The sequence below is a fragment of the Typopeltis vanoorti genome, chromosome 1, assembly GCF_054136105.1.
Source record: "Typopeltis vanoorti isolate ZY-2024b chromosome 1, IOZ_Tvanoo_1.0, whole genome shotgun sequence".
Taxonomy (NCBI): domain Eukaryota; kingdom Metazoa; phylum Arthropoda; class Arachnida; order Uropygi; family Thelyphonidae; genus Typopeltis; species Typopeltis vanoorti.
In genome coordinates, this window is record NC_143549.1 from 171,648,941 (window position 1) to 171,665,685 (window position 16,745).

General features: G+C 33.3%; 1 protein-coding gene across 2 annotated transcripts in view; it reads right to left on the reverse strand.

Moving 5' to 3' along the window:
• Window positions 1–9,655: 9,655 nt before the first annotated feature.
• The window catches only part of GABA-B-R1 (gamma-aminobutyric acid type B receptor subunit 1), a 194,835-nt gene continuing 187,745 nt past the window's right edge, over window positions 9,656–16,745 (reverse strand). For both annotated transcript variants that reach the window (XM_090395464.1, XM_090395455.1), the window contains 2 exons: window positions 12,393–12,530; window positions 9,656–11,073 (listed from right to left, as the gene is read on the reverse strand). In XM_090395464.1, the coding sequence (XP_090251590.1) occupies window positions 10,816–11,073; window positions 12,393–12,530 (396 nt within the window). In that variant the 3' untranslated portion in view covers window positions 9,656–10,815. The remainder of the gene's footprint in view (window positions 11,074–12,392; window positions 12,531–16,745) is intronic.

A 16,745-nucleotide genomic window follows, 5' to 3' on the forward strand; every position in this document is an offset into this window, starting at 1 on the left:
ATTCTAGAAGAATGGTAATATAAAGCTGATTCTTCTTGACTCGAAATTTATAAGCAATTAAAAATAAATGATGGTTGAAACATCATGGTGGCTAGGAAGTTGCTTTGGTAAACAAGGCTGCTATTTTCATCAGGGAATGTGTCAGCATTAACAATAAATGATGGTTGAAACATCATGGTGGCTAGGAAGTTGCTTTGGTAAACAAGGCTGCTATTTTCATCAGGGAATGTGTCAGCATTAAAAATAAATGATGGTTGAAACATCATGGTGGCTAGGAAGTTGCTTTGGTAAACAAGGCTGCTATTTTCATCAGGGAATGTGTCAGCATTAAAAAGTCAACTACTGAAACTCAAAATCGCCATTAGCAAAACTAACGATAGGTGCCATCATAAAGAGTATTAATAAGAAAGATGTAAAATCCAACTGGTAGAAAAAGAGAAGTTACATGTAAAGATAATTGGTGTTTGGTAACACTAGTTAAAGAATACAACAGGTGAAATTCTGCTAAAAAATATTATGGTATATATATATTTATTTGGGTAGTAGTGATCAGGAAAGGAGGGATTAACTGTAGCATTCACTACTAAACATGAATTTCACCAACATTGGACAACTTCTAGGCAATGAATCTTATTTGTGCTTATGGTCCCATAAAAGGATATACCTGATGGAGAGAAATTTCAGTCATTAGAGAAGGCAGCTGACAAAAAGGAAAAGCTGATCCTTGGAAATTTAAACAGCAGAGTGGGAAATAAAGCCCAGACATAGAAATATTCTGAGAGAATTTGGAGAGAGAGAGGGGGGGGGGGATGAGAAAGCTAAATTCACATGAAAAGAAGAAATGGAGGAAATTTCTTCAAAGAAGAAAGCACAGAAAGTTCATAGCAAGTTAGCAGTTGTCCTGAAAGAATACAGAGAAAAATATAAGAATGCCAAGCTATGTGTAAAAATAGCTTAAAAGTTATAGTAATATTTTGATAAGAATATAGGAGATAAATATCATGAAGGCAGTAAAATATTCTAGAGGCTTGAAAGAGATTAGAAATGGAGGAAAGAGGAATAAGGTAAAAGGAATCTGATATAAGAACTAAAGATAAGGAAGAAGTAGTTATTTTGATTGTTAAATAAAATGAACAGTGGTACAATAAATATACAAGAACAAAATCAAAAGACATCAAAAGTGGAGATATTCAACTCAGCTCTTTTCTTTATACAGTTGATATTCTAAATAAATCCAGTGCAAGTCTTCAGAATTCTTTAACTAAAAAATGATGACCATTGTTATTCATTTTGGCATGAAAATCAGCAATTAAAAAGACAATCCATGAAAAATAGGCAAGAACATGAATAACATCAACTGGATTCTCAGAAACAAAATATTTCAGGCTATATTTATTTATATATATATACACACCATATTTAGTGAAGCTGGAATAAGCAATGCTGGTATGGCAGTATGAAGTCAGTTGGATATATATTTATATAGAATAATAACAGAGAAATCAGTTAAAGCAGTAGCAGTGGTTTAGTTTACAGATCTCAGAAATAAAGCAGTTATCACAAACTACAAATATACAAGAGTTTTGAGAAAAATTAAGGGAGTGAACATCATGTTAAAAATGAAGATATTTAAAAGGAACTTCCCATTGTTAACATTCAAGAATCAATCTGTGAGCATTTATTCTGAAGTGATACTCAAACAGAATGGAAGAGGAAAGGGTAAAAAAAAAAAAATAGGTGTTTCATTTCAAGATGGTAGGAAAAGTTGATGCATTTAGAAGTGTCCTAGAACACATATATGGTCTGACAGTACAGCTCGGATATAATTAGCAGAGTAATTTGAAGGAAAAATTATTCATAATGCAAACTTAGTTATACTAATCATAGTATGATCAAATTACTAGATCAGTAATTTGATTTTAACATCTAAGAATAAACCTTTTATTTTCAAAATGATTACTAATGTTGCTTTTGTAATTGACCAGCAGAAGTAAGAATTATGATTTCTCATTATTCTTCTGTTGATACTAGCACTTACTATGCTGATAAAATGCTATGTAAATATCCACAAATACTTGTATACATATTCCGGTGATTGCAGATACTGAAATGAATATTCAATATAATAATTTCAACAAATTATGTTCAGAAATAATAGCAGAGCTGAGGTTATTATCATCAACACCTATTATGGAAAAAAAGTGGAAGGATTTTTTTTTTTTTTTTTGAGTCACTAAAAGAGTACCTGACAAAATTTGTAAAGCTGTTTCTTGTTGGAGACCTGAAGAGCTCCAGAGCTGAATAAAAAAAATGGATCCCATACATTTAGAAATGTCTTTAAAAAAAAGAGCAAAGCTAATAATAATGGTAAGAACCTGCTAGATTTCTGTTTACTAACACCATGTTCCTATATAAATATAAATAAAGATGTACCTAAATTCGCATGGAAAGAAACGCACAAGAAATACGTATAGTCTTATTATTACATCATACCTTATGGATTATGTCACTGACTGGTCACCAGTTTGCTAGTTTTGAGCATGATAAAAATTAATTTCATATTGAAAAGAAAAATTTATGTACAAATTGATGATGCCCTGACTGCCTAGATCTCTTTTAAAAATAATCAAAGCCAACCTGCTTTCAGACCTAACGTGCAGATTTAAATATAAAAATAAAAGAGTGAAAACAAACAAACTTTCAAGATCTATCAGCAAAACCTAAAGAAAACATTAACCCAATACAAGAAGACATGGTGAAGTTGTCTGTTAGGATAGAAAAATCAGAACTTCATGGCGCATTCAAGAAGTTATAAAGACAGCCTAGAAACGAGGAAATACTGAAAGTTTTTGGCAAGTAAGTCAGTATAGCTTCATGGGAAGAATATATAAATGGCAAATATTATGAAGATTGTAAAATGTTCTGAAAACCATGGGAGATGATAAGAAACATAGTAAAGGGTACTGTAAAAGGAATTGATTAATGTGAAATAAAAACTGAAAATAAGGATAATATTCTGGATGACTGGGTGTAGAATAATGATTGAAATTATTCAAGAATGTAATAAGGAGAATACATCAGAAACTAGAAATGTGGAAAGACTGCTGGAGTAGATGATATACAGGGTGTTCGGGATAAATTTGACATATTTATAATTAATTATATTTTTCCGTAAGTTACATGTATTAACACACACTTCTCTTCATTTAAAAGTTTGGACCCTTCTTCATTCATATACAAGATGTCAGAAAGGATGGATAGCTGGAACCCACCTGAATCATGGAAGAGAATAACTTGTATCATGATGATTCGTGCCCGCCATCAAAATAAGGATATTACGACTGCTGCCCAATGCTCCCTGAATACAGTAAAAACAATCAGGCATGAACTAGAGACTTGCAATGGTGACTACGAGGATGTAGCAAGAAGAAAGATCCCTAGCAGACGATCTGATTGCGTTCGTACAGCAGAATTCCTCGCAAATCTGCAGGAACAGGTGTTGAAGAACCCTGGCATTGGAATTCGGGCTTTGTTCGTGGAGTTGCTAACTGTAGTCAAGCCCTGGATAACAAGGGTAGCCAATGGTAGGCCGTATGTATGGCAGCAGGATTCGGCCCCTTGCCACACCTCTGGGAAAAGTCAAAAATGGTTGTCTGAAAATTTCTACGACTTCACCAGTCCAAATGTTTGGCCTCCAAACTCCCCAGACCTTAACCCCATGGATTATTTTGTATGGGGCGCAGTTGAAAAAGACACCAATCGCACTTCCAGTAATACAAAAGCCCAGTTAATGGATAAAATTAAAACAGTTTTTGCGGCCCTTCCCAGGGAGACTGTAGCATCAGCTTGTTCGAGGTTCCGAAGCAGAATTGAAGCTGTGATCGATGCTAATGGTGGTTATTTTGAGTAAATCTTGTTGATAGTATTGTAATTAACTCTGCCTGTAATGTTTTTTTGTCAATTCATTAAATTTAATAGATACAAAGAAGATTTTCTTTTTCCTTACGAAACTGTCAAATTTATCCCGAACACCCTGTATATATATATATATATATATATATATATATATATGAAGAAATATTAGTATAGGGTGAAATATAACTTGATTGGCCAAGTGGATAGCATACCTGCTCTCTGACCAATAGGTTGTGGGTTTGATTTCCACCATAGGCATGGATGTTTGTGAATGCCCTTAGCAGGAGATGAAGTTTACTGTCTAGTAGGAAACCTTTCCCAGCTTATTGGAGGCTTCAAGGCTTGAAAAAAAGTTCCATGTTTGGGCTCTAGAATAGGGTTTCCAGATTATGCATAAAATAAACTTCAGCCCACTTTTACTAATACTATCTTTTGTGAGTGTGAATCACATAAAATAAGTTTCACAGTGGCTACACTGCATAATTCAGAAGACTAAATTCCAGGTGATTAGAACAAAGTTAGCATAGTACCCATCTACAAAAAGGAAAATAAAACTATAGAATTAAGCAGGAATTTTTCTGTGTAATTGTAATTCTGACACAGGAAAAGCTAGTGTGGATCTTACCTGGAATATGTTCAGTATTCTGCATAAGATTTATCCCAGTATACTTAAGAAAAATTGTGGAAGAGAAACTTGAGAAAAACATTATTGCTCTAGGCCAAACAGCAATTACCAGGAACTAGAAGAGACATATGATGAGGTATCAAGAGCAAAGCTGTTTAAAACATTATAATTATATGGTGTTATGACATTATATAGAGAAATACTTAATCTACAGTTAAGTTATTAGAGTTCAAGAACTACAGGACGATGGTTTGATATACACTGCAAAATGTGCAAGACAAAGTACATAATATCTCTATCTCTATGGATCACTTTATCAAATAAAGTGGCAAAATTAGATATGTTAAACTCAGCTCTTTATTTTATGCAGAAGACAGTTGTATTTCTAAATAAATTCAGAAGTCTTGAGGACTAATTAAATTGAAAAACTGCTGTAACAATGCAACAAATGAGATTCATACTGCTGATTTTCACTACCAAATTTCTTAAAACAATTGAATAAAATGCAATCCTGATGTTTTTCTAGGCATTTAGATCTTTCCACTTGTCCATGGCATGAAAGACCATGGAACTTGATATACTCCTAGATGGGCCAAAGGGAAAAAAAACTGATGCTTTGCAGAGCAATTTTATTTTTTAATATGTTCATGTTTATATCACACATTGAGTTCTTTCCGTGCTTGTAACATGTACATCCTTTTAAAATTATTCTATTTCATTACAACCAGTACAGTCCCATTACATGAAAATGACCAAGAAACTTGGGTGAAAATTCTATCTTAAGGAAAGAATTATATATATTTATATTTATTCAATATATATATAATTAATCTTATGAGCGATATGCACCTCAAATTGGACTTCCTGTACTGTATATTATCATCATCATCATGCCTCCTTGATGGTGGTGATGACATTAACCGAAGAGGCACTCATAACATTTAATGGTAGCCTTCCACACCATACATTGTGAGAAGAGCCTGGATCCCGCATGCTTCCTAACAACACTCTTAATCAGTTTCCAGGAATTACCCCAAGTTCCATTTCACTTATCATAAGTACAAAATCTCATTTTTATCCATACTGTAAAATCCCTTACTTATAAATTTCTATCATATCTTTTCTCTCTTCTTTACTCCTCAAGGTATTAAAGTATTGCAATCTTGTAATAACTTAAGTACCCAAAACTTCTTTACCTGTATTCTTTCATCCATTCTCCCTTGGCATCCAGAGAAATAATGGATCTATAAAAGTATACTTACTACAATGAACATTTAATAACTCATTAATCTCTAGTTCATCTGGCACTTTATCATCCAAATTCACTAACATTATTCTTCCATGGTCATTGCTTTCTTTTACTCACCAAGGAGCAATAACATTCTCTCACAGTTTGGTTAACTTCTTTTCATGGTTTCATTTTCTTCACCATTGCTGTCACTTTTTTAGTTTGCTGTTTCTGGGTCTCATCATCATCATTCTTTTCATGATATCATATCCACAATGTTCTCTTTTTATGCAGCTCTTGCTTTTATAGGGTTATTCATTCATTTAACCCCCATGTAATTTATTCTCCTAACTCTTCAGATGCAGTCAGTTAAAGCTTCCTTCAGATATTCTTTGACCACTACCATGCAATTTCTTATGCCAAGCTGCAAGGCTTCAAGCTGCCTTGCAGTTTATTTTAATCACCTGCCTCATAGCTCCACATATGACCCTTCTTAGTCACATCACTTACATGCAGTGTACTTAAACTTCATGATTACTCTCACCAACTGGAGGCATAACAATCATTTCACATGTGAGAACACTCAATATATGTTCTCACATATATTGAGTCTCTTTTATCACATGCTGCTTAATTACTGAGGAGTAACTACTATTGTAGTAGATATGAAGGTCAGCAATAAAAAGACAAAGACAATGAAAATAGGCAGAATCGTTGAAAATGTCAACTCAATTGTGAATGGAACAAGTAAAACATTTCAGCTACTTAGGCATGATTTTTAGTGAAGATAGTAAATTAAATATGGAAATAGACAACAGAATCAACAAAGCTGGTATGGTAGGAAGTCAAATGAATACATTTATATGGAATAAGAGAGAAATTAGTCAAAACACTAAATTAGCTGCATACAAGACAGTGTTCAAACCAGTCTTAACTTATGGATCTGAGAGCTGGGTCAGAAGTAAAACACTTGACCAAAGACTAGAGACCGCAGATATGAGAGTCTTGAGAAAGATTAGAAGCGTGAACAGAGACAGCATCAATGGCAATATCATATTAAAAACGAGGATATTAGGAAAGAACTTGACATTGTTAGCAGAGCTAATCCCAGGTGGTATGGTCACTTAAATAGAATGGGCGAGGAAAGATTAGCAAATCAAGTGTTCTCTGCCAGGTTGGTAGGAAAACGACCCAGAGGAAGACCAAGATATAGGTGGATTGATACTGTACAAAGTTCCTTAGATGATAGAAATATAAGATCTGATAATGTTGGAGTCTTGACAAGTAACAGACTGATTTGGAGGAAAATTGTAGATAGGAAGTTAGTAATGATGTAAATTTTTCATGTAGTACTATCATATCCTGTACACCCTTTGAGGATACATGGCAAGAATTTGATCATTATGATGATGAGTAACTACTCCTCAGTAATTCTATAAATTCTCTTTCTTTTGTTTTTGCTTGCATTCTCCTCCCTCCATTCCATATATAAAATCATCCATAATAATAATAATCATTTTTGAATTCATAAGATTTATCTGTCTATGTGATTCATGGCCCTTTTTCACAGGGTTCTGGTCTCAAACAGCCTCGAACTCACTGCATATATTACTTGTGGAGATTCTGCTATGGTTGGATTTGACTTCTCTGTATTCATTGGTAATGACTACTTCCCCAACATTTCCTGAAATGTACTGAATGAATTATATTTCTATTCCTGTAAAGATATTATTCTCCTCCTCATCCTCTTGGGAGTCAATATAATGCCAATAATTTTGGTCTTACATATACCACTGCTATGAATTGCCTAACCTTTATTTCTGGTGCTTCTGGAATCAGTGTGTACACATGATAGCAAACCACTAAGCTGATCAGTGTTGTGGTAACTCAAAATGTGACCCATTCAAATAGGAGCTGGATTTCATTCCCCAACCAAATCCCCTACTAATTTCTACAGCTTCCTTTTCCTCTCTTAAAAAAACTACCCCACCATTCCTGGGATCATCCCTAATTTACTATCATTTTTTCTCTCACTGTGTATATTATTACACTCATAATTACAACCTCTTACTTTTTTATTTTTTAAAAAATATTCTTACTTTTATCATTTGTATAAGAAATGTATTTTGTTTTGGTAATTAATTTATATTTGTGTATAATTTTTTATTTATTATTTTTTTCCCGGTAAATAATTAACAAAGCATTTAGATTTATCTTACTTTTATGTAGTGTCATGTAGCTTTTGTCCTGTTTTCTTGATGACCTTGATTCAGAGGTTGAAACATCAAGTGTTATTTTTATAATTATAAGTAATTACTCCAACATGTATCTTTTTGTCTCCATAAATTCTTCACAATGAATGCTGACCACTGTGTAACCTTAAAAAGAAAGAATTACAACCTCTTAATTTAATTATTGTTATGTGATGCTGCCCAAGGCTCATTGCAGGAGGCACTCCATCTACATACTATGCCATCTACTGCCCACTAATCATACTTTGTTAATTGTGTGTGTTATTGAGTATCTACTGATAAAATGCAAAATTTTTCAGTGTTTCATATGTCACAACTATTTGCCAATTTTTTCATGTGGCAAAAGGTTGCAGTTCTTGTAATGTTAGGGGACAACTAAAGATAAGTAACATAACATTTATTGTTTCTACAGTTGCATGTATTCTCTGTTTGGCATATTTTACAAGAAATACACTGCCATTAGACCCTCGATGCATGGAAAAAGGTCGCCTGGACTGATGAGTCGATGTTGGTACACGGCGATGGTAGGGTACGAGTGCATTGCCAAGCACATGAAGCGATGGATCCCTCATGCCAGCAAGGTACAGTTCAGGCCGGTGGTGGTATCCTTGTATGGGGGACTGTTTACGTGGGATGAAATGTGTCCCCTGGTACATCTACCATCGTCCCTCACCGGTGAACGATACAGGGACCTGCAGGAGACCTGTACCTACAGAAAGACAATGCACCGGTGCACCGCTCCCAAATTGTGGCTGAGTGGATGGATGAACACTCCAAGGACATGAGGATGCTTGGCTGCCCCCCCCCCCCCCCCCATGTTCTGTTGTTTCCATACAAGACCAGATGTCTCCCTTTTCACTAAAAACTCTATACAACTATTTCCAGAACCATTTGGACAATACATTCAATAACAAAATATTAAGTTTCACGTCATCCTGCCATTGATTGTGCTAATAAAATGTCATCCTGCTGCAGATTGATTTGCGCTAATAAAATGAAGTTTCTGAAAGTGAGAACATTATGAAAAAACAAAGCTTGGTCTTGGTCTACCTTTGCTACAAGTTCTCAGTTTTTCACAGGATGTTTCGCAATAAGACTAAACAAATTTTTCACAATACAGCTGACATGGATGTAAACCCAAATCAGCATATGATCCTGATTTCTGAAACATTACACACCACACATACAGTGAGAGTAAGATGTGGACAGTGCATAAAACTACATTTGGATAGGCTTCCTGCAGATGGACAATAATGCATATTTTTTCCATTACACTATAACTTTAAGCGTGGAATACACTAGAAAGACCAAACAAAACTTGCAACACTCCTACCCTGTGGCTTTCACTGTCTTGTCTTTGTACCAAAGCCAAAGTTATGTAATTTATTCATTTATTTCCTTTTAGTTTATGCTGTTACTTAGTAACAAATCCCATAATTAATAGCAATCATAAGTGTAAGCACAAAGGAAGAAATGTTACTTGTTATTTTAATATAAAGCAGGAATATATATATCCATCTTTGTTCCCAATTACTTAAGAAAAAAAACAATATTAAAGTAATAATTGGACCACAGAATTTCTTCAAAATATTGCAAGCAAGTTTAAAACAAAGACTAGTTAATCAAAATTTATCCTTTGACAATTATTGCCTCTTGTACAAAAACAATATATTACAAATTTTTTTTTGCTTATTTTTTTTTTTTTAAGAATATTTTCTACAGTATGTTAAAGACTACTAGGTTGATGTACAGTTGTGTGTATATATTTAAACAAAACTATATACTAGAAAGATTTTGAGCATGTAATTAACAAGTACTTACTTTTCTAATTGTGAAGTACTTCCATTCATTGATAGCAATCAATAATATTCTGATTATTCTAAAAAATTTAAGAAAAATTCTCAAAATACCAAGAAAACTGAGTTACTAATCCTGATTTCATTCTTTCTTTTCTTTTTCTCTCCCCATCCTCTCTCCCTCCCTTTGAAATATACTCTAATAAATATTAATATTTGTCAACAAGGACCAATAAAAGAAACAGTTTCTTATGTGGACCACAATTTATAAATATGTACATATATATCACAGGAGACTAGAAGATACACATCAATGTTGTCAGATTTCTTTATCTTCTTTTTTATAAGTTAATTTTTCTACTGTATTGTATATTTCAGCATATTGTACAGAGCCAACGTTGTAATAGAACCTTATATAATGCATATTCAAGTTTCTAACTTTCCGTTTCATTTATCAGTTTGCAGTAGCTAACTTCTAATGTGTCAGAAATAATCAATTATTCTTGTTGTCTACAGGGATTTATGATGAAAGTTTTGTGTGCATGATATAACAATGATGATTATAGGGACTATAATGTTTGGTTAAAAACATCTCCTAAAAAATTGTATTACTACATCCATAAAAACTCACAAAATATATGTACATCATTTCTTGACTTTAAAACCATAAACAAATATAAAAGTCTGTCAACAATACTTATTACAATACTTATTCTACAAATATTTATGAACACAGGAATTTCAACTAGTTAACTTTCATAAATAACTATTCATAATTTTAAACACTATATATCAGCTATGAATTTTTTTTTTTTTTTTTCATGAAAGTGGACACAGAGAGTGAACTGTGATTATAAGCAAGTATCCGTAATAACCACTTTTTACATAAGAGAAATCACTTTTTGAAAATAACAAATATACCCAATTTGCTATCCCTTCACAAATGGTGCTACTAAAAACAAAGACATTCCCTGCACACTAGTTACATTCGTTTATATCTCACAAGTAAGATTCAGAAAACTCAAAGTCAGAATGTGATGTTCGTGAGCTGCGAACCATTGAAGTTCCAGTTACAAATCCAGAATCAGAGACAGGATCAATAACAACAGCTTCTTTTGGAGTTAGCATCACACAGTCAGAATACTGAGGAGGAAGCGATATTCTTACTCTTTCACCACTGGAGGACACTACTTGAGCTGCACGAAGAGCATTCTTTTCTTGTAATGTTTGATTTAATAGCCGTATCTGTTCTTCTTTCTATAAATAATCAAAATAAGCGAATATTACATTATAACTAATAACAAAACAAACTTTTATACATAACAATACAGAAACTGCACCGGAAAGGATTGGATGATATCAAACAGAAAGGAGTAGGCTTTGTTATAACCAAAAGCATTACAAACAAGATTACCAAATATGTAGGAACATCAGATCTAATAGCATATATTAGTACAACCTAAAAATATGTGCATCAACCAGCAGTTATAAAGATGAAGTTGAAGAATTCTATGGTTCAGCGTCCCAGTACAATACAACAGCATCCTACAGCCTACAATAGTGCTAGGGGATTTTAATGAATGACTGGGAAAAATTTTATAAAAATGAACATGAAAAGTGCATAGAAAATACAATAAATAACATGAATAAATGAAAACAGATATCTAAAAATTAATATACAGAAAAATCTTAATCATTATAGAAAGTGCATAATAATATTGATAAAAAGTTAAATATAAAAACCTATCAGAAAAGAACAGAAAAAATCTTTTGGAAAAGATGAAGACAATTAATTGGAGAAGGAAAAAGATATGACTGAACTTATGTAAAAATATTAAATATTAAAGAAATTAAAAAGAAAAGATAAAAGATACAAGAAACAACAGATAACAGCAAAAATATGAAAGTGCTACAAAATAATCAAACAATCTCAGGAAAAACGAAGAGAAGGGGTATTCAAAGTGTGAACTGCCAGTCCTGACTTGCAATAAAGATGGCTGTGAATGTGTACATTTGCTGCCATCATTTCTACCCTGCAATCCAGTAACAACATCTTTGATATAAAGGGTAAATAATTACTGGGATCATCACTATTCATTTGTAATAATCCTTTCCATCTCCTTGATATGATGACATAATATTTCCTCTACTTAATGAATTCCAAAGAATGATGATTTTATGTAAATAATTCATTTCTCTTTTTTATTTATTAGAAATGAACACCTATCAATGCTAGAGTACTGTTTTATACTTACTATAGAATCTTCAAACTGTCAAATCAGAATAGGATCTGCAAATCTAGACTTTCGTGATAAATTAAACTCTATCATCAGTGAACAATAAGCCAGCATTCATCTAATAATAATCATTTTTATTTTTTTAATAAAAGATCAAAACTAAAGATTAATCATATTAGAAAAACAAATGCGAGAAATGTTTTTTGAATTTTAAAAAACAGAATTTTTTTCCCCTACTAAATATATTTCTACTGTCACAAAACTTATAATTTATCAACAAGTTTTATTGAAATTATTTTAATAACATGTTAATGTCTTAAAAAGTTTTAGTTCCCTTACTTCTGCAATCTGTCTCTTAAGTTCTTCATTTTCAACCAATAATCTTTGATGTCTTTCTTCCTCTTCCCGGCTCGTAATGGTATCAGTTAAGCTTCTGGCATCTGCTCTTTCTTTTGGTCGACGGACAAGCTCAACAATCTAATGTAATATACATATAAACTCTTGTGTTATTGCTGAATTTCACTTCATTATTCTGAAATAGTAAATAATCTTAAAATTAAAAAATAAATCCATCCCATGTGAACAAATGAAATATCAGATTTAAAGATTTCAATATAGGTCAAATATGACAAATCAGTGAATGAGACTTTACAAAATAATATATAGTGAAACGCTGATAACTCCATCGGATTTTATGGTGGTTAACAATTTTTTACCATTTCGTTTCATATTTATTTAGCTATCATTAATATGAATTTTAAAAAGGTTATTAATTAGAAGCAAATATAATGGACTGTGCCGACATTCCATTATATTTGCATTACATTATATATTATACGAGAGATCAGATCTTCACTTTACGACAAATAGTCGAGAAAGCATGGGAATATAACAAAGATCTGTATTTAAGTTTTGTCGATTTGGAAAAGGCATATGACAAGGTGCCAAGAGAGAAGCTATTCAATACGCTGCAGTTATATGGTGTCAATGGGGCATTATATCAAGCAATACTTAGTCTTTATTTGAGTTGTGAGTCAGCAGTTAGAATTGAAGGAAGTACAGGAAGATGGTTTAATGTTAAATCTGGTGTGAGACAAGGATGTACATTATCCCCTCTGTTATTCATTATCTATATGGATCACATTATGAAGGAATGTGGTATTAAACCTGATATCAAAATTGGAGATGTTAATGTCAGCTCTTTGCTTTATGCAGATGATGTTATACTTCTAAATAAATCCGCTACAAGTCTGCAAGATTCTCTGACTAAATTGAATAACTGTTGTAATAGATATGGTATGAAGGTCAGCAATAAAAAGACAAAGACAATGAAAATAGGCAGAATCATTGAAAATGTCAACTGTGTTGTGAATGGAGAACCTGTGGAACAAGTAAAACATTTCAGCTACTTAGGCACAATTTTTACTGAAGATGGTAAACTAAATATAGAAATAGACAACAGAATCAGCAAAGCTGGTATGGTGGGAAGTCAATTGAATAAATTCATATGGAATAAGAAAGAAATTAGTCGGAACACTAAATTAGCTGTATACAAGACTGTGTTCAAACCAATTTTAACTTATGGATCTGAGAGCTGGGTCAGAAGTAAAACACTTGACCAAAGACTAGAGACCGCAGATATGAGAGTCCTGAGAAAGATTAGAGGCGTGAACAGATGGAATCAATGGCAATATCATATTAAAAATGAGGATATTAGGAAAGAACTTGACATTGTCAGCATCCAGGAATGTGTTAGCAGAGCTAATCTCAGATGGTATGGTCACTTAAATAGAATGGGAGAGGAAAGATTAGCAAAACAAATGTTCTCTGCCAGGTTGGCAGGAAACGACCCAGAGGAAGACCAAGATATAGGTGGATTGATACGGTACAAAGTGCCTTAGACAATAGAAATATAAGATCTGATAATGTTGGAGTCTTGACAAGTAACATACTGATTTGGAGGAAAATTGTAGATAGGAAGTTAGTAATGATGTAATTTTTTCATGTGGTACTGTCATATCCTGTACACCCCTTGAGGGTACATGGCAGGAATTTGATGATGATGATGGTGATGATTATACGAGAGTGGTCTGAAAAGTTCTCGGCCTCGACCATAGATGGCAACACTAGCAGCAAGATTTTTTTTTTTCTAAGTTGGTACATCTGTCATAAGCATCGATGTGAAATTGCAAGTCATTCTATGAAGTATTTTGTTTTATTTTTTGTAGTTTGTGTGTATCCCTTGAAATGGATAAAATTGAGTATCGTGTGGTTACAAAATTCTTTGTAAAAGAAGGTTTAACATCAAAAGAAATTCATTCAAAGTTCATAAAAGTTTATGAGCACTCTTCTCCTTCATTTTCAACAATTAAGGCTGCCGAGTTTAAATGTGGCCATACCATCCTTCAAGATGATCCACATGAAGGACGTCCAAAAAATGTAACACCAGAAATCATTGATCAAGTGCACGATATGGTATTGTATGACTGGCAAGTCAACGTGCGTGAAACTGCTGAGACTATAGGCATTTCAAAAGAACGTGTAGGATATATTTTGCATGAAGAATTGCAAATGAAAAAGCTTTGCGCAAGATGGGTGCCACGCTTGCTCACAGCAAATCAAAAACGCACTCGCATGAAAATCTCTGAACAGTGCTTGGAGCATTTTAACAATAAAACTGATTTTGGGCATCGATTTATTACTATGAATGAGACTTGGATTCACCATTACACACCAGAATCCAAACAGCAGTCAAAATCAAAACACTGGACAGAAGCCGGTTGTTCAGTGCCAAAGAAGACAAAGTCGGTTCCATCAGCAAGAAAGGTCATGGCATCGGTGTTTTGGGATGCTAAAGGCATTTTGTTTATTAATTTTCTTGAAAAGGGTAACACAATAACCGAGGATTATTATTTCAATCTTTTAACCAGCCTAAACGAAAAAATTCATGAGAAAAGATCCAGTTTGCAGAAGAAAAAAATTATTTTTCATCAGGACAAGGCACATGACCACAAAGGTGTTTTTTGGCAATGGGAAAATTAAGGGATCTGCACTATGAACTATTGGAACATCCACCCTATTCTCCAGATTTAGCTCTCTCTGACTTCTATCTTTTCCCAAAACTAAAACGCTTCCTCGCTGGTCAGCATTTTTCTTCGAATCATGAGGTGATTACAGCTGTAGAGGGGTATTTTGCAGATCTTACTGAGAACCACTACAGGGATGGGATAATGGTGCTGGAGCATCGCTGGAATAAATAAATGTATTAGTCTTAAGGGAGATTATGTTGAAAAATAAAAATAATTTTGAAATTATAAAGTCATTTTTTCATTGTTAGGCTGAGAACCTTTCAGACCACCCTCGTATATACCTGGAGTGGGGAGAGGAACTCTCAAAAAAAAAACAAAAAAGAAATAACAAAAAAAACAACACTTTTGGAAATATTACTCAGTTTTATCAGTTTAATAATACAATTGCTGCTCTGGTTGGCCCAGTGGTTGTTAGTGTATCTACTACCCTCCAATCAGCTTTCAACTTACTTGTAGGTTCAAATCCCAAAATGAATATGAATGTTTTGTAAATGTTTTTAGATAGTAGATGAATTCCATCACCTGGTGTGAGACCCCCCCCCCTCCCAAATCTGCTTAATGGAGATCAGAAATTGCTTGAAAAGCTTCTGTGTTTGGTCTCTAAAGCAGAATTTCTGGACTTTTTTATTGTTTATTTGTTTATTTTCATATGACTCCCACTCGTGAGAGGTTGTAAGCCTAATGTTGCAGTACATTAGTCCATAAGTGGGCCAAGTATTTTTTTTTTTTAATTTTTATTAATTTTATATATTTTTTTGTATTTTTTATTTTTGTATTTTACATATATATATATACACATATATTTTTTTACGGTTCAGACAACTTGCTCTAGAGGCCAAACAAAACTTTTTCAAGCTCTTGAGGCCTCCAGTAAGCAGATGGTGGTCTCATAATGAGTGATGAAATTCAAATATCACCTAAAGACAGTTGCAAACTCTGAATACCTGTAGTGGGATTTGAGCCTGTTAGCTGGATACTGGATACACTAACCACTCTGCCAGACCTTAACCCACTTATGACAGAGACGTAGCTAGGAGGGAGCGGTCTGCTCCAGGTGGCACTTTGAACCTTTTTGAACTTTCGCAGTTAATTCTAAAATACAGTCTCGAGAACTCAGTTCCAAACATTGTAATACTACTGTGAATTTTCCTCACAATTGCTGTAAGTGTTGCTAGTTGTGAGAGGAGTTTCTCTAAATAAAACTGATTAAGAATTACCTACATCACTATGAAATAGACTTCGGCAATGTCATCGACGATTTTGCCAACAGAAAAGCAAGAAAAATAACATTTTAGAATGTTGAAATTAAAGTTTTACTTCAGAAATAAGCATAGTGTTTTAATTTATTTCCCAATACGTCATTTTGACTTTTTGTAATATTTTTGGTGTGTATTGAGAGGGATGGCAAAAGCTCTAGCTCCACCACTGACTTACAGTACTAACACTAGTAGGCAAACAGGCATTTACAATGTGGGATTCATGTTTAAAAAAACATTCTATGAGATATGAAAGTCTAAGAGTATATTTTAAGAAGGCAAATATAATTTAATTTACAAATGAAATTAAACAATAAAAAACTGTGAGTTCCTCACTGCCAGCAAAC